This window comes from Boleophthalmus pectinirostris, unplaced genomic scaffold, assembly GCF_026225935.1.
Source record: "Boleophthalmus pectinirostris isolate CB_2022bp ecotype Guang Dong unplaced genomic scaffold, ASM2622593v1 HiC_scaffold_12, whole genome shotgun sequence".
NCBI classification, from domain to species: Eukaryota; Metazoa; Chordata; class Actinopteri; order Gobiiformes; family Gobiidae; genus Boleophthalmus; species Boleophthalmus pectinirostris.
Window position 1 is genome coordinate 26,511,486 of NW_026571018.1, and position 19,409 is coordinate 26,530,894.

Sequence of the window (19,409 nt, forward strand, 5' to 3'; positions counted from 1 at the left end):
TGATTTAGTTCTAGTTTAAACCTAGTTCTTGTATAGACCTGGGGTAGCTCTTGTTTAGACTTCTTTTAAAAGCGGTATAGGCGTTACACATTACAGCGTGCAATGGGGCCATCCGTTTTCCTCCGTTTAGGGTTATGTTCTGGTTTAGTCCTGGTTTAGTCCAAGATTATCCAGTTAAATGTCTAATCTTGCTTTAGCCCTGGTTAACTCATAACGTAGAGGTGACTGGGCTGTGGCGAGAATGTGGGCGGGATTATCTGAGTAGAATTGCACTGAAGTTGAAATGCAGAGCCACGTCACTCATAGGCTGCTCTCTGTGTGCTTTTGAACACGAGCCCATTCACTGGCAGCACTCACAACCGGCTGTAGCGCGAGGAGAGCGTGTCACTGCGGATGACAAAGACGGAGGGGAAGAGGGGGAAGAAACAGAGAGAGGGAGAGAAAGAGGCTGCCTCCGAGAAGACATCTTTAGTTCTGCTCCAAACATCAAACGGAACAAGATGGATTTTTGCACAACGTGAGCCACACTAGAGGACGTTATTTTGACTGCACAGGTTTGGAATACAGTTTATAAAAATATGTATGCGTGCATATGCAAAACAGTTATATTTACAGATGCAATTAAGTCTGAAATTATTCAGATTGGTCAAATTTTTACTGAAACAGAAAAGTGTAAGAAACTTCATCTTTCCTTAAATGTACAGTTTATAATTAGATAAGTCATACTTTTTTTAAACAAATTTTGAGTGATCCTTTCTTGGTTAAGGGACACATTTTTGGGAGATGTGGTAAACCTTTAAGCATCTACAAAATCATGCTATATTTACATTTTTGACATGAATCCAAACTATCCATTTTTCTTATTAATCAATGACATTTTTACATTTATTTTTAACAGAGCAGTCAAGTTTTCCTTAACACTTGTAATTTTGTTGGACCAATTTCTTATGCATAGATCTCCATTTTTATGTTACTTTGGTTAAGATAATTCATGTGCACAATTTCACAATGTCTATATCAGGAAGACCCATGTGTGTAAGTATTGTTAGAAAAATATGAAATTTGTGGTGTAACCAATTATAACTAAACCTGTAGTTTCTATGGCTAGAGTCCACTAAAGAAATTCTAACAACATGTCCTTCCCGTCAATTAGTCGACTGAAGGGGGTGTGGCAAAAGCTCTCAAAATTATTACATAGCTATCTATATACTGTATCTGACCCAAACTGTACTCACAAGACCTGCAAAAGAGTTCATGCAAAAAGTGCAAGGAAACAATGTATTTTTATAAACAAATTAAATTTGTGAATGAGTTTTTAAATACAAAAATAAAAATAAAACTTCAGATAACTTATTAAAAATCCCAGTAAATAATTAATAATCTAAATAAAATGATTAGTCGACTAACACAAATTTTGGCTGATTAAAACACCCTTGACCAATTAATCGACTAAGCGACTAAACACCTACAGCCCTCCTAGTTTCAATACAAAATCTGTGACAGTACTAAACCATTTTATCTGCACTTGATGGGAACTTCTAGTCAAACTGTCACCAGCCCCTACAGAGAAACATAATATAAGACACAGAAATGACGCATAAATGATTCAAGTGAAGAGGCAGACTTTGATGTGTAAGACAATTGTCAACATTTCAGAGTCACTAAGCAGAACAAATGAGGTTAATGTCATTTGTCATTGCGCCATAGGCAACCTTGGACAATAACCAGACCTCCCATTTTGAAAAATATAATCCATAATACAATATGGTTTTAGGGCACACTATAATAGATGGGGTTTGCTTGTGCCTACTGTGATGTGTGACTCACCAAAATGAGCTGTTAACAGGCCCAGACTACACTCAATATTGGCAGCATCTGTGAAGGATATCAGCAGTAATTATAAAGGAGTGAAGAGAAGGAGAAGTGTGAAATATCTAAATGATATTAGCCAGTGAATACGTGCCAAAACACAACAAAGCAAAAGGCAAATTATCACCAGTGGACACTGACTGGACACCCCTCATTGAGACTGCACAGTGTCATCTATTATTATAAGAATCATTAGACAGAGAATGTTCACAAACTAATTTGTATCAACTATTCTGTTCATAGAAGTCAGAAGAATATTGTCAGCAGATTCTTTGTTCTTTTTCTTTTTTCTTTCTCAACACAAAGAAATAAAGAAATTAAAGAACAAGCTGATAATAATATTGTACTGAACTGTACATTGTTATAATTTGTGTTGTCTCGTTTGTAAAAGAAATCAAGTAGAATCATCATAAGTGATGATAAGATGAATGCCTTCAAAATAAAATGTATAAATTTTTATCTGTATTTAGGCATGTTTGAGCTTTAACAAAGTCAAATATTACACTTGAGAACTGATTCAGTTATTGAGCAGTTGAGGTTTACTTTACTTTACTTTTGAGAAAGGCCAGTTTTATTTTTAGACTTTCTAGCTGGGCTTAAGGTAGATGTGCTTTAGACCAGTAATTTTGTCCTTAATGTAAGACTGGTACTTTCACTCCATGAATCAACATCTCATTAAGCCTTAAACTTGTTATGTCTCCACATATATCACAAAGCACATCGTCATCAAATTATTCTACACAACTATCATATATCTCCTGTGCTTTCCCTCCTACACCTCCTTGTATAGTTCTGATGTGCCTGACAGGAACAGCTGCATCACCTCCTCAGTGTGTGTGTCTGTCTGCTCTGCACACATAAGGATGTGAACACATACACACACGCACACACGTACAGACACGTACACATACACACAAACACAGCGGCGCTCACTTTGATGTGCAAAATATGTGAGGGAACGGGATAATAGTGGGACAGTGGCCTATCGACCCTGGCTCTTCCTGGAGAGCGCTCAGGTGGGCTGGGAGATTGTCATTCAGATTCAAAGTAATCAATCAACATGCGCTGTCCTGATGCGAACATTTAAATTCAAAAGGGAAAAAATTGTCTTTACCGGATTATTTTTGTACTCATATAATTAGACATTCATGACAGATTACGTGACAATGTTGGGTTACATAATCATATAGAGAAATATTCAACCTGTACTATAATATATATATATATAATACTGTATTTGGTCAGAAATTAAATAAGTCAGAAACTTCACAATAATGTTTAAATATATTACAATATTTCATAATTTAAGGTAGAATCCAAACATTTTACTGCTCAGAAAATAATGCTACTTTCTAAGAGAAAAAAGATGATGGTATTATCTCTAAAGTTTATGCCGTTTTTGCTCAATTTTGGCAACTACTTATTTGTCCAAACCAGTGGACAGGTGGCACAACTAAAGGTCCTATATTACGCAAAATTGACTCTTGTGAGCTGTAAGCCATGTTATAATGCTGTTACCTCATCAAAATCTCATCAAAATGCTTTGTTTGACCTTGAGACGTTATAAAGCTGTAGTTTTCAAGGTAACAGTTACTTTTAACTTTTTGTTTAGTTGAGGTTGACAATTCCAAGGCTGAAATTATCCAAATGATTGTTGAATGAGAATTTTCTGTTTGAAGGTAGAACGCAGCCAAAATATGCACAGTTTGTTTATTGTGAATGAAACAAAACACAACCCTAGGTATGTTTTTGATGAGGGAACAACATTATAACATAGATCAGAAAATATGGCCCCTTTAAACAAGTAAAAGTCACATATAATCATAATATTAACTTTCTTCTCCATGAGGTTATTAAGGCCATGTGATGTAGATAGTTAGTAGCTCTAAATGTCTGTCTTCTTGCCTTCTGTGAACTTTCTCGGAGCTTTCATCATCTGTGCGTGTTTAGCCAGGGCCCAGCGGAGGGTTATCTACAGAATTAGGGCTCAGCCTCGGGTCTGTTTGGGATGATCTGGCTTTGAATATAAAGTCCTCTCTTCCCTTATCACCTCACAATCTGCAGTCGGAACTGAGAGAGGGAATTTGGAAGGAAAACTCTCTAGCCATGAAACTTTAAACATAGCTGGCAATGACTTTGTTTCTACCTGATTTAGATCTGATTCACTCCTGGTCAACAGATAACATTATAAATCTGGTCTAGTCCTTGTTTAACCTGTATTATTTTTGAGCACTGCTCCTGGTTAAATCTTGTCTTGGTTTGAATCTGAAATTAAAGTTTAATCCTAATTTAGCCTCTGAACTGAGACATATCTTTGTATCAATCTTGGAGTAGTCCTGGTTAAAATCTGGCTTAGACACACTTCAATTACTAGTTCAAACTGGTTTTATCCTGGTCTTGTCTTCGTTTGGTGAGCCAAAGCTGCTGTTCTTCAGTGCATTCTTTAAGGGGACAAATTTAACATTTATGACATTAGTTGTCTTCTTTGCGTCTGCTCAGCAACAGGCAGGACTCCGGGAGGATAACTATGCACACACGCTGTATTTACCAACACTGTGGCTCAAATGCCATGACATTTCACTGCATGACGAGTCCCTCCATAATTTATGAAGAGGACAGCTCATATACTGAAACACAGAAGGTTCTTTTCAAGATCTAATTGATTAAATGCTGCATCTAGAGATTTTTATTATTATTATTATTTTTTAAAGATTCCATTTATAATAGAAGCCAAACTAAAACTATTCAACATGACATTAGAAATTACTGAGCTTTCAGAAAACAAAAATAAAACTATTAAATTAAATTATACTATATGTTTTTATTGGCCCACATAGCAGTATATATCACAATGCTTTAAATAATACTGTTTGGGTAAAATGTGTAATTCTGTATGGAAAAAAGAGTAGAAAAGATCACATCTGTCCATTTTCATACAATTTCAAATTTAAAAAGCTTTCCATTAGCATTCATTGCTTCTAGCTTTTTGTTAAACCCTTTTTCTAATGGCCACCATGAAAACACAACTCAGGCTTTGTTAGCTCATAATGCCTCACTTTGGACAGACAAAATCAGCCTTTGCGCGAATTTGCATTGAAGCATTGAAACTGTCATTTGAATAAAACAAGTTTGAGATCCATATTTGTAATCCCACCAGGCTGTGCAGAAGTAGTACAGAGGATGAAGAAATACAAGTCAGGATATTGCAACATTAAGACCTAATCTGCATAAAATGAACACTGAAATAAGATATATTTTTCAAGCAGCAGAAATGATGTCTCTCTGGCTCAGAGCATGAAACTGCATCACTGCTAAATACCTTTATGTCGTCATATTTCATAATCCCTTTGAAAGAGGCAAAAGGAAGTCTAAAAAAGGGTAAAACATGGATTATCAATTAATTACACAATACAGACAGAATACTATACTAGATTTGTTCTCAACGTTGTGTAAGACTCTTGATCTGTACTCTGGAAAATCTTTTTTGATGACCCACCTCTGTATGTTGTCTTATTATCATATTAAATCTTTCTTAGCCATGCAGTTAACACCACATTTTCTCAAAAATAGTAGACACTATATCGAAACTGGGACTAAATCTGGAACTAAACAACAACTGCTGTAAAAAGCCGCTGGTTTGCTTGGGCCCCCTCAGTAAAAAAAATTGTCTGAACACACGGCCCTGCTGAAATAGAGGCTCTTGTGCCCCAATGCCCATTACCTTAGACATTTCGTAATCTTCAATCCTGCTGTTTTTAGTGTTTCAGTTTATCACTAAACTTGTAGGGATTTTATATTGTCACTAGGGAAATGTGTCAGCAGCTCAAGGCTTTGTAGTCATTTATCAGATGTTACACGGCAGCACAGAGACAGTAGTAGCAGATTACAGCTCAAAGAGATAATGAGAAAATAAAGTAGGCTAAACTGTATGAAACTGGAGCACAGGAAGCAAGCACTATAATGTCTCAAAAGTCAGGAGAAGTTTGGCTTAACAAACCACCGACACAGGAGAGAAGAGCTTGTTTGATCAGGAATAAAGAGCAGAGGGAGCCGAGACAAGCTGCCAATTGAATCAGATCTGAGATGGGGAAAAAATATGCCGAGACCATAACCCAGTAGGAGACAAGTCCAGAGGAGGTCAGACTAACAAGACAAGGCTGACACAGAGATGGAGAGAAGAGTTACCTTGGCGGGACCCTTCTGATGAGTGGAAGACAGTGAGAAGACGAAGGCAGTGCTGAGGTCTAACAAGCCTTCAGGAGAGCACACGTGTCAGAGAGATGGTTGGGCTGCACTGTCTTGATTATTCACTGGACTGTAAGATATGGTCTGGTGCTGTGCTGGTAACAGAAAACAGCAGATGGCAGAGAACAAAACAACAAAGATTCAGGCGCATGTGGTGGGGGGTCTCCAAAAGGAATATAAAATGACTTGCTCAACACTAAACAAATGTTTGGCTGTCAATGTTCTTCTTACATGGTGAAACAAAGTGTAACTGGATCAGGGTAGTGCAGAGGAACCACAAGGACACAAGGAGCCCACAATGTTCTATGTCAAGTGTCATTCAGCTTTTTAATGACAAAATGTAATAATATGAATGACAAACTATACTAACTACTAACTAACAACAAATTTAAATACATTTCTTGACTCAAATTTTACATGCAAAACAGGGAGTTTAATTGGTAGTAGTAGTAGTAGTGGTAGTATATTCAGTCATTTTGCACCACTACAAAACAAAACAAAACATAGACTACAACCCCATAGACCATGACCGAATGAGTTTAGGCTGAAGTAAAAAGTACTTAATAATAATTCCAAGAAAAAAAGCAGCATATGAACAGCAAGTTTGCATTTACAATTTCACTTACGACTGTATATATAAGACACAAAATATAAATTAAAACAAACAAAATTTAATGCATACTTCATTCCAGAGCTCTATATCTTTCAAAACATAATGCTTTATACTCTTTTTTAAAGGCTTCTACAGTGTTAGACTTTTTAAATCATCACTCAGGTTGTTCCATATACTAACCCCTCTAACAGAAATACAATCACTTTTTTTCTTAGTTCTTAGATGCCATTTTTTTATTATTATTATTATTTTCCATTTATGGCCATACAAACTAATACAAATGTTAATGAAGGCACAAAAGTTTCTTGTTTATGATCGTACAAAATAAACTATAATAACAATGAAAAAAATGTAAGGATTTTTTTATTTTCGTTTATGGTTGTACAAACTAATAATAATGATAAAGAAGGCACAAAATGTATCTTTTATGATCGTATCAAAATAAAAGGTAATGTTAAATAGAATGTTAAAGAAAAGCATGTGTTTAGTTAATAGTCGTGGTTTACTTGTGTAGACAATGGATCTAGTCTTCTAGGCATTTCTGTAAGATTAGATTTTTATATTGTTTTTTGAAGTGCACCAAGTAAGTGCAAGCTTTGATATGGTCATCAAAGCTAATCAATAAGTCTGCTCCACATCTGGTAACACACATGCTTTGGAGAGTGGTTCGAACTGTTTTATAAAATTCATTTGTTAATTCATTTTTCTCTGGTTGTATTTGAATTCATTTATGCAGAACAATTTTAAATGTTATCTGGGAGCAGACTGAGTTTCGCTTTAAATAAGATTTGGCATGTTTTATATTTTACCAGGTCTCCAAATTTTTGTATCTTTGATTGGCAAAAAAAGTGCATTCGTATGTTCTCTATATCCGACTAAGTGAGCTATTTTTATAACTTTTTTTTGTAATTTAAATAATACTGTCTTACTTTTATAAGAATTTCCCCAGACCTCTACACAGTTACTTAAATGGGATGTTCATCGAGGCTATGACTTTTGCAATTTTGGTTTTAATTAAACAATGTGGGGTTTCAAACAAAGTTTGAGATCAAGAGTTACACCAAGAAATGTGCATTCAAGTACTCTTTTTTTCATTTCATTACCAATTTTAATTTGTGTTTGCAGATTTATTTCACAGTTTCCAAAGAACATTGTTTTTGTTTTCATGGTATTTAGAGACAGTTTGTTTTTGGCAAACCACGATTGTAACTTTGCATTTACATTTGTAGTCTCAGTCATGTTTAGGAAATACATCTATTCATGAAAATGTTTATAGAAATCAAGATGATCCAATAACTGAATGAGCCAGTCATGATCCAATGAAAATTAATAATTACATTTTGCCTTTTCCAAACTATATGGGTTGCCAAGCTGTACACCAATGAATGCAAAATCAATAGACTGAATTAGTACTATTTAACAAGCAGATCTGAACCTAGTTAAACCTACCAGATGGAAATGCATTAAATTTTTTATCAGTAGATGGCAGATGTGAAATTTGTTCCCTTCCCGTTGCCTTTGCAGAGGCTCACCTGTGCACCCTGAGCTTTTTCTGTCAGGCCAAAGCTGGCACACTATCACACATTGTGTGAAAATACAACAGCTGCAGGTTTGCCAAATTAAATTACAGATGGTAGCTTTAATGAGTCAATAAAGAATAAAAATGTAAGAGAGATTTTGGGCACAAACCATGAATATACATTTTACACACATGTAGCTTCTCTGAAAATTGGCAAAACAATAGGAGTTAGGTCTGGAATAGGTTTGCATCAGGATTTCAGCACTCAAAAGACAATTCACAGCTAAGGATCTGGATGTGATTGCCAGCTACCACTGTGCCACTCGAAAAGTTCAGCTTGATAGCACTGCTTTAAGTGATACAAGTCCTTTATATCAGACCATTACAAACGGATAGAGAAGGGAGCGAGAAGAGATAGAAACTGCCACACAGCATGAGGCGTCTGCTGCCAGACACTAAATTACACAGTGCAGGAATCAGATAGAAGTCGCTTGACAAAACCTTAACTTAAAAGAAAAAGCCCAAAACAGTGATTACCCCCATCACCTCAGAATGAAAGGCTGGGGAGCAGGCGTCATGGCCAAAGAAACCATTACTGCAGGCTTTTAAAGGACAATCCAAGCCAAAAGGACTTTGCACAGCAGATGGGTCACACTTAAATTAGGATAAAGTACAGCCAATGACCAAGGGCAGGGAGGCTCAAAAGTACAACAAAAGGAGATCACGAAAAAAGGTTAAAAAGAGGATATACTAAAACCATACGCTAGGGCTAAGGCAAAACCAAGAGTAAACAAAAGATAGTAAAGCTTGGGAAGTCCATATAATTTAATCTAAGTCAAAAATTGCAGTTCTAAATCAATACTCTCATCATTATAACTTTATTTATCCCAAAGGGGCAATTGAAGCTCACTGAGCAGTGAAAATACTAGAATGAAAAGAATAACTCAAGCAAAGGTCTCAGTGCAGCTTAACAGGAGGGCTGGTCCTGTGTATGAGCAGTTTGAGGAGAGTCATATCCCTCTGGACAAAAGCATACAGGGTATTTACTTTTCTGCATATCTTCAAAATAACAAAATTATTATTAATAATTTAATTTAGTGCCCACCTCACAACATGGACCCCAAACTGAGAAACAGTTGTAGGCATCACGACAGCCTTCTTATCTTAAAAAAAAAACAAAACAGGATGCAGACCTAGAATCATATAAGATTAAGACGTGTAAAAAAGGCACACAAATGATCCAGAAAGAAACTAGCTCTATCAACACCCCCTTGTTATTTCTGTGAACAAAATGCCAAAGTGTGTCCATGCTTAGCCAGAGGAGCACTTAGAAAACCAGGCCATGCTCAAAGAAATTATAAACCACCATCACACAGCTGTAAAGGAGGATGGGTGCAACATAAATTTTATTAATGATGAGACATAATTTTCCCATTTAGCTCAATTTGTTTTCATTATATGGCTAGCTATGATTGGATGAAATTACAACTGCAGTTTATCTAATGAAGGCGTTGTGATATGAGCATGTGTGAGTCTGACCCCTCCGGCCTCAGAGGGACTGTAGCGTGAGCTCCCAAACTAGATTATCTGGGAAAAAAAAGAACAACGGATCGCACCTTGTTGCCTGGATACAAAAAGCATCATTAGGCACAATTATCAGCCACTTCTGTTGACAATGAACTGGCTCCAAATGCGTTTTCAAAACAACATATCATTAATGACTGAGACCTGCACTGGGCTACAGCATGTGGGAGGGCGTCAGGCTGGACTTAGGGAAGGGAAATGTATGAAGGAAGGTTATTTTTCCTATTGTAAAAAGAAAGAAAGAAAACGAAAATGCTTGCCCTATCTCCCAATGGTTCAAACTGTAAGACAGGTTCAGGGGGTAGTCTAGTTCAAGGGTAAATGCTCTATCTGGTTTATAATTGGAAAATGTTAACTTTTAAATTATTATTGATCTACCGCCAAAATGCACACTTGGAGCCACTAAATGGCATAGGTATAGTACCATCGTTGTAAATTATAATATCTTTGCATAATTCAGAAGATATTACTACTTCCTTCCTTCCTGCCTATTCTTTAGTCGGCTTTGCCTCATACTCCTGTTGTGAACACTGAACTCATTTAGCTGCGTTATTGATGTCCGCATGTAGCTGTGACTGTGATCTGTGCAATAGAACAGCTGTCGATAGTATTGGCATTTGCTCTGACCAAGCTCAGGCTTCAGTCAAATGGAGTTTGAAACTGGTGAACTTCAATATGAGCAAATGTCCTCTACGTATTGAAACCCACTTAGGATAAATAACAGAAAATACAGGGGTGTAACCTAGATGCGTTAAAAATATCTTTTGTAGTAGCAGTAGTAGAAGTAGTAGTAGTAGTAGTAGTAGTAGTAGTAGTAGTAGTAGATTAGAACAAGAATCCCAAGATGAAACCAGTTCAAAATAAATGCAAGTTCTTGTTTTAAATCAATGGAATCATAATCATTAGAGCAAGTTATGCCATTCTTGTTGACGTTTACAAGCGCCTATCTTGACTATACATTACACAGACTGGTCCAACATAAATTATTTATAAGTCAGTGAAGCCATCTCTAACAATATTACTACATTGGTTTGAACTATTATTTGAAGACTTACAAACGTTGAAATTTAAAATTATTAAATACATAAAACTTAAAACCTGATAGTGTGCAATACAGGAACTAAACGATACACAACATACTATTAATGAAGACATAAATGGAGTTGAGGAGCTTGGGGTGATATTATGGACACTGGGAATCATAAATAATTCAGACGAGCGTTGAAAGAAAAAAGAATAAGATTTCAAATTAGAGGAGATAAGTTAAAAGAGGCAGAAGTGGCCCGGAAACACCACTGGGACCATTTGATAAAGAAAATAGAGTTGGGGCATCTCATTCCACTTTGCATCAAGGAGCGGGGTGTAAATTAAGGACAGCATTTTCAAGTCAACCCCACTTTCAATTAGATAGAAAAAGCATATGGAGCACTTTGGTTTGGCTGACTCCACAGAAACAGTTCAAATTTTTAGCTTTAACTTCAGATTTTTGACATAGTGCAACAACCATGCACCAGTAGTAGAAACTGAGTAACACTAAAAGGCCAAGCAGGAATATAACATGCATGATTCAAATCACTTTTAAATGGCAGATATGCTTAACAATAATATATGCATGTACATTTTATGAAATAGAAAAATACATACAAACAAATAAGACGTCCTGCTCCTACTGAAATCCAGTCTAGCTCTCTTTCTTTTCCCTTTCCCACCAATAAATCTAGGGATGCACCGATCCGATGTCGACACGGATACTGAAAAAATGCTGGATAGGATATCAGCATCCAAAAATTGGTTCAGTCAGTATTCTGGTTGAGCATTTTTATAAGACTCTTTAGTGGTTGTAGGTGGCACAGAAAGTCTCATAATGTTTGAATTTGTATTTATACTAAGTTGTTCAGTCACTTAAGAGATAAATAACAGCTACACAACACATTTGGATCAGTTTTGTCTAATTGTATTTTTTGTTTTAAGGAAATTAATGCTGTTTTCAGTCGGTTCATATCGGGCATCGGCAGATACTTAAAGCTACAGTACTGGCACTTGAAATTGGTGCATCCTAAAACTATGTGTCAAAGGACTGATCTAAGAAATATTTCAAATTACTCCTTGCTGTGGTCATTGCCAAAAATAGACAAAACTCAATTCTTTTTTTTTTTTTTTTTTGGTTGATCTTAGAGAATGGACAGAGAATCCTCTGATCCTCCATGTGGTGCGTGTCTAATGCCTGTGTAACTGTGGAGGAGGAAGGGGCTGTCAGAGAGACTGGGCCCACAGAGAGACACTGATGAGAGCTGACCCCTGCCTCTTTCTGTGGTCATGCAGTTATTAGTTCTTTCAACTGTCTCCTCTGGCATAGACACAAAGCACAGAAGGAAGCCTCACTGTCAAACACATATGGGCCACTAAATTAAAGCTGTGTTACTAAACTTTCCTCTATCTGCGAAAGACTGGGTGCAAACAGTGCTTTGTGAGCAAATGCTGTCTGCAATACATTGTAAAACATTTTATCGATCGCAAACTTGTCATGTAGGACATTTGAGATCTGACTGGCTGCTCACTGGTGAATTTGCAGAAAAATAAATGCAAAAAGGTTTGTAAGAGCTAGATAGATTAAAAAAATAAATAAAAAATGAGTGCAATGTTAAGTGCAGAAAATATGTGATATTGGCAAGCACAATATTTACACTGCAAGAAACTTGAGTATCACATGACAGCATAAGTTAAAGCGTCTGACTAATCTGATCAGAAGCCAAATTACCTTTTCCTGATAGCAAGAAACCTTTGGAAGTAAATTCTCTCAAGGAACCGTGAGTTTAAATGTTGTTTAATGTCCAATAATGAGAAAAGTAATGAGAAAAAAATATTTCATGTGCCCTATTAAAATATATTCAATATTTTTCCTCTGTGTTAATTTATTTCAGGTAATAAAGGACTATATGACAATAATTAAGTATTTAACGATACATTGGTAGCACATTTGACCTAGAATGCAGTTTGTTCACATAATGATTGGCCTCAATGTTCAGCCTACAGTATCCATGCATGGAGGCTTCAGGTTCAAGCCACTTATAGGAACAGGCTAATAGCTGTGTTAATATAGAGCGGAGGAGGGATCAGACCGGGCTGTCTTTGTGAAAGCTGATTACAAGGATTTTAATTTCATCAGATAAGAATATGGCTTCATTTCTGGCCCAGCTCCAGGCTCAGAGGTGGAGAGGAGACTGCTATGACAAGCACTCCCCCTACTGTTTCTGCGCAGCCCGACACCTGACAAGAGGACTTCAACTTCTTCCACCAAAATTCACTGTATTTCCAAAAGTTTTAGCATAAAAACATGTCATTAAATTAAGACACTGAGTTTAAATTTGCAATACTTTTCATGATAATTTTAATGGTACTAATAATTTAATAGTTAATACTTGATGACTGACGTAGCATGAGTGTGACTCTGTGTGCATTGCAATTTACCTGTTCAGACTGAAGTTTCTAGAAGTTTAGTTTCTGTTAGTGTCTCTGCCCCATTTTCTGCTTCTGTTTCTTTTGTCCTGTCAAAAATATCAGAATAAGTCAACATCGGTTATATTTCCCATAGCATAAGCCTAAATGACTATGCTAACTAAAATCAGGAAGTTTTTTTAATTTATTTTGTGGGGTTTTTCGGAAGGTTCAGTGCGTGTCCTAGAAAGAAGCACAAAAGATGGAAGGATCCGAGAAAGCAGGCCACTTTATTTCAGCATTTTCCATTGAGAGGGATTCAGTATTGATTACCGAGTACAACTGCCACCCCGGAACGACGCCTCTGCCCAACTCACAATGAGGGGTAGCTTTATACCACACATCTGACAAAACATTAACTTGTGGATTTAGCATATACAGCAAGAAAATGAACAATAATGCTGACCCGGTACACTTTATCACACTTTATCATGGGTGGGTACATGCCACGGGGTCCACATGCATCAGTTTTCTGCTTCGTGGCATCTCAAAGTACAGAAAAACATGACTTTTATAGAACTATAGATAGTCATACGTGTTTTTCACCCTGTTGTCATTCCAAGGTACAAGATATTGGGTGAATCAGCATGATCAACACAGAATATTTCCCACAATTAATAATAATAATAATAATATATAATAATAATAATATAATTATTATTATTATTATTATTATTATTATTATTATTATTATTATTATTATTATTATTATATATTATTATTATTATTATTATTATTATTATTATTATTATTATTGGCAAAAGTAAAATCAATTAAATCAGCAGAAAAAATAATAAATACACACTCACTCACCTTTTTTTTTTTTTTTTTTTTTTCCCCAAAAGTTTCCTTAAGTGTCTAACTAACCTGTCTTTCTTTGCTCACTTCCGTAGCGCCAGGATGTCCGGTGTGCCTCTGGTGGACCACAATGACACGGGACTCGCTCCGGTGGCAGATAACGGGACTTTTCTTCTGCGCTTCTCCCCGACCTCGCCCTCCACGTCTGCGGCCGCGTCCTCCCCTGGCAGGCCGGGGAATGTTTACGTGTACGTGTGGCTGTTCCTGGGGCTCTTGGTGCTCCTTCTGACCCTGCTCGTCATCTCTCTGCACCGGCTGAAAAACATCATCGGGTCGGCGTCTCCTGTCCCGGACTGTAGCAGCGAGGCGGGCAGCTCCTTCACCAACATGGAGATCTGCAGCATCTCCTCGCAGCGCTCCACCATCTCCACTCTGTCCCAGTAGAGAGGGCGCTTTGGAAAGACTGCTTTATAATGGCATAGACTGGTTCATTCATGCATGAGACAACGCCACAAAACTATCCCAAATTCCTCCTGCATGTAAGCCCATAGGAGTAGGTGGTCACTATGGTAATGTTGGCAAAGTTTGTGAAGTAAAATAAAGTGTTAATATTGGTCATTTGGACTTGACTTGATGGTCAAAAAGGGCCCCACTTTTCACTTCAGGGGCCCCAAAAGATGAGTACAGGTTTACTGCTAATATGGTTATTCATATTCTTCTTGATGTACACATTTTTTTCTTTGCCAAAATTTAGAGGACAGTTTTCCCCCCACATATTAATTTGATTGTTTTTATTTTAGAAATGCAGGATACATGATATTTGGTAAAAGGGATTCAGATATTGTGTAAGTATTTATCATTTGTCAGTGGAAGCCTAGCTATTTTGTATATACATGTTTGCATTTATGAGCTGGATTAACCATGGGTTGCCCATTGAGTAAATTCAGTTAAATGGCATAACAGCACAGGGCCCAAATGAAACTGGACAGGGCTCTGCAGATTGATATGATATGAAATAGTCATGATCTTGGATGCTTCACTTTTGGATTAAAAGCACTGACAAAATTCTACATGCGCTCCCTTCTTTGTTTCTCTCTAACATTAACTTCATTTTGACTGTTTGACTTTTGTAACCTTTCAAGTGGAGACTGTTATTTCTTTCCATAGAATGTTTAGTATGGAATTTAATGTGATTTCTCCACAGTGATGAGCTGATGGCATCTCCAAGTTACAGGTCAAATCTGTGGAGAGAAAACATGATTTTCAAGATTTTTGATTCATAAATGCATGATAGAAGTTTATTACCGTAATGTAGAACATAAAACATACCATCTCTACAGAGAGACAAGCAGGTGGCAGACATCCCAGAAAAATGCATCTTTAAGAATGACCCTATTATCACCATGGAGGCCACTTGGATAGATAGATCTTACTTAAACAAGACATATTGGCTGATGCTTTGTAATCCACAATTTAGCGGGGAAAGAAAGAAAAATATAAGCTCCACTCAGACATTTGTGTAAAGGTTTTATAAGGGTGCCGGTATACTTGCAGAATACTTCAAAGAAATTGAACAAGACTGACCTATGGGTTGTTCGAGCAAATATATGAAATAACAAGTCTGATGACCAAAACATGCAGGTCTACAGACTGGTCAGCTATTCACAGTTGTCGTTCTGTAGCTCGTTCTAAAATGGCATTGAAAGTAAGTGAATTAGATGACCTTAAAAACTCACAAACTGCTGCTTGGTATATTGGAGGCTGTAGAGTAGAAAGTGTGTAATAAATCATGGAGTGGTCCTGGAGGGTGGAGGAGACGCGATGAATGAAATGAAGCCCGTATCAGACAGAAGGTCAAATGCGGAGTGAACTACAAGATGAAATCCTGCTTGTGAGTGAGCGCTGTAACTGTGTGAAGGACCAGTCTCTCATGTTTGTCAGTGTAAGATGTCTGATCCCTGCCACCTGTCTGAGAGAAACTGTCAAAGTATCTGCGCAAGGAGCTGCTGAAATGCTATGGATTTGACAGGACAACAAAATGGTCCATTTAAACTGAGAGATTTATGAAAGTTAATCAATCTTTGTCACAGTTTCGCACAAAATCCAATGAAAGTCTCACAGGGACAGGTAATACAGGGGCGTTGACAGACACAAATAATAAACAAGAAAACAACTGAAAGTGTCACGCATTGTTGTTCCTGAGCTGCTAGAACAGACTGTGTTTGATAATGGTTATATTGTCAAGGTTTTCCGAAAAAAGGGAATTCTTGCAGGTATTTTCAAAGTCTGATACATGTAAAGGTTATGATCAAGATACATTTTTAAAGGGCCCATATTACTTAAATTTTTCATCTATGTTATAATGTTTCCTAATCACAAACATACCTGGAATTGTGTTTTGTTTCATTCACACAATGAACACACAATCTCTGCATTTAGGCTGAGTTATTCTCTCAAACAGAAAACACTCAATTTTTTCAAAAACCACTGTGTTTTTAAACTCCATATTCCTTCACTAGAATCATTTGGATGACATCACAAGGTGGAACAGAGAACTTTGAACATGTAAATGGACTAATAAAGTATTACTAAAATATGCGTGAATTAAACAAAACAAAAACTCTGGGTATGTTTTTGAGGATGTAACATTCTAACACGGCTTAAGCTCACAAGAGTCAATTTTGAGTAATATAGGACCTTTAAAGACGCATAACTTTTCTGGTGGTGGTATTGGTACGAAAGATATCGCAAGGGATAATGGTAAAATAAAAATATAAAACTATTAAATTAGAATATATGGCCAATGAAAAGTCAAGCCATCAAATTCTTTGCATATTTTATTTTTCTTATCATGATTTTTTTCCAACTCACACATGTCATATTTTACATCTTTGCAATAAAACATGAATACAATAGTTTTTAAGGGTTTCATAGATCCAAAAATATTTCACTTTTTTTTGGATACGTAAGTTGAACCTGTCGATAGAGTGTGTGCATGTGCGCGTTTGATCCAGATGGCTTTACACGTACGCCCCGCTGCGGCCGCCATCGAACCACTCTATCAGCTACAGAATCATGATATTGCTTACAACGGTGAGGTTGTAAAACATAATAATCACACATGAGCTCAACGCTTTAAATACAAACATCAATGCACAAATAATTCCTGTCTGGAAAATGGACCTAAAAACAAAATGGCAGCCGACTGTAAAGAACCAAGCTAATAAATAATGATATGTGATTGGTGCAAAGTGCAAATACAAAACAATCTTTTACATTAATTTGAGTTTATTTTTTTAAATAATCAACAAATGTGGGTTAAGTGAAGGTTGAGTTTGCGCTTTCTAGTCTCCGCGGACTATATGTACATATTTGACAAAACAATCACGGAATTTACAAAGGAATTCATGTTCGTCTTGTGGTCCTCCTGGCTGGCACAACTTTCACCATCAGAACAATGAGCATCCTTTCTTCCCCGTTATTACCATCAGTCTTGTCAACATTATAATAATTATTACACAATATCTTACATACAGCAAGTCATTAATAAATTAAAGGTGATAAGCGCAGTTTGTGTAGTGAAAGAACAAGTGTAGGCCCCAAAGAAGCAGAGCCTTATTTACATAAAAATCAGAACTTCAGAGGTAAAAGAAGAGTAAAAATTAACATTGAATAAAATTAAATAAAATTATAACCCTACGCGATTTGTGAATTTAAGATCAAGCCAAATAGCACCTGTATTCCTAAAGTGGGTGGGGCTGGTACAACTTTGAGATGTTTAGACAAGTGTTGATAGTCCACCCAAATAACTTGAATACAGGAGATACTTTATAAGAATATAAAGAAATGAGAGAAAAGCAAACATCGGTTCTTTGAAGCGCTAAGCGAACCAGGAACAGCCAGGATCAGTCCGCAGATATCCGGCTGACCTCCTCTGTCTGCGTTGGAGCAGGTTTTGGTGTGAGTCTTCAGGGCTGTGTGTCTGTACGCGTGTCTTTACAAACACGGATGAGAGAAGTATCCACCAGCGCTGCTCCGAGTCGACTGTTGGACCAGAGGTAAGTCCAGTCTCTCCTTCCTCTTTGTACCTCAGTGCTGCTCAGACACTCAGCTCCTCCTCTTCCTCAGTACCTGTTTTGGTGCTCGTAGTGCCAGCGATTGAAGTCTATGTTGAATGCCACGATGCTGCCTGATGCCATGCCAGTGATCAGGGTCCTAGGAGGTGAAAAGGAAAGTCAGTTTAAAGTAAACCAAATAACAATGACAAATTCTTCACCATTTTAAACAGATCAGTCATATGGGATGCACAATACCCAGGAAAAACTAAAGCTCAATAAAATAATCAGCAGTGTTGGAAGTAACTAAATACATGTACCGAAAATATATGAAAGCAGTCAGAATACAGTAGTCCAATTGGTCCAAGTAACAGAATACAGAATTTTAATGCAGGTATTCAGTATTCTATAAGTAATTTTTAATTTTTAAAAAGTATTCTCCCCAACACTGAACCAGTACTTCAGTAGGTTAAATAATTCTGTGTTCTTCCAGTATAGCAAAGGAACAGTTGATTTATTGATGTTAGTATCCTCAGCTCCTTCTCAAAGGAGATAATGAATCTCCTAAATCTAATAAATTTGGACCAAAACAACTCCAAAGCTTGTTGCCCGGCATCAAGAAAGCATAAAAATGGTATACTACCTGCATATGCCTGTTTGACAAAGCCACATAGCAGTGGCCACCAAGCCACCGAGACTTGACATTAAATGCACTTTAATTTCACCAAATAAGGCAAATTTAAAGCAGTATCACAGTTTTACATAGACTGTAAATTCATAGCCACAATCCTTGTTAATATTTAGTAAGTCACCTCTGGTCGTGTGAGAGGTCCATGGCACGGATGCCTGCGTCGCAGCCTGGATAGATGTAAAGCTGTTTGAAGTCACAAGCCTGCCACACCTCCACCACCCCGTTATCTCCTCCTGTCACCAGGTTCTGCCCATCACTGCTCAACAGGATCGCCTACAGGAGCAACATCCACAGTGAAGGTCAAATATAGTGTTAGAGTTATGTTTTTTTCTATACAGGAGATCAACATGAAACCCAAAACCATGAAGGCATGACATTAGGACCATAGATTGGTTACATGTAAGGTTATATCAAAACTAGATACTCATTTGGACATTTAAATAGGACAAAATTTGAGTTTACCTGAATAGTTCTGCAATGGTCTAGTTGGATCAGAACTAATATAATTATTAATTACTTTAGAGAGACTACTGATGTTTT

General features: G+C 36.9%; 2 protein-coding genes across 2 annotated transcripts in view; one reads left to right on the forward strand and one right to left on the reverse strand.

Annotated features, from left to right (window-relative positions):
• Window positions 1-488: 488 nt before the first annotated feature.
• On the forward strand, window positions 489-14,891 carry LOC110158549 (serine-rich and transmembrane domain-containing protein 1). Its single transcript, XM_020923055.2, has 2 exons — window positions 489-554; window positions 14,219-14,891. The coding sequence occupies exon 2, from the start codon at window positions 14,226-14,228 to the stop codon at window positions 14,565-14,567; it is 342 nt and encodes a 113-aa protein (XP_020778714.1). The 5' UTR covers window positions 489-554; window positions 14,219-14,225; the 3' UTR covers window positions 14,568-14,891.
• Window positions 14,892-17,128: 2,237 nt separating this feature from the next.
• The window catches only part of nbeaa (neurobeachin a), a 131,587-nt gene continuing 129,306 nt past the window's right edge, over window positions 17,129-19,409 (reverse strand). Inside the window, 2 exon segments of the mRNA XM_055148797.1 lie at window positions 17,129-18,338; window positions 18,991-19,142. Coding sequence (XP_055004772.1) covers window positions 18,248-18,338; window positions 18,991-19,142 — 243 coding nt within the window. The 3' untranslated portion in view covers window positions 17,129-18,247.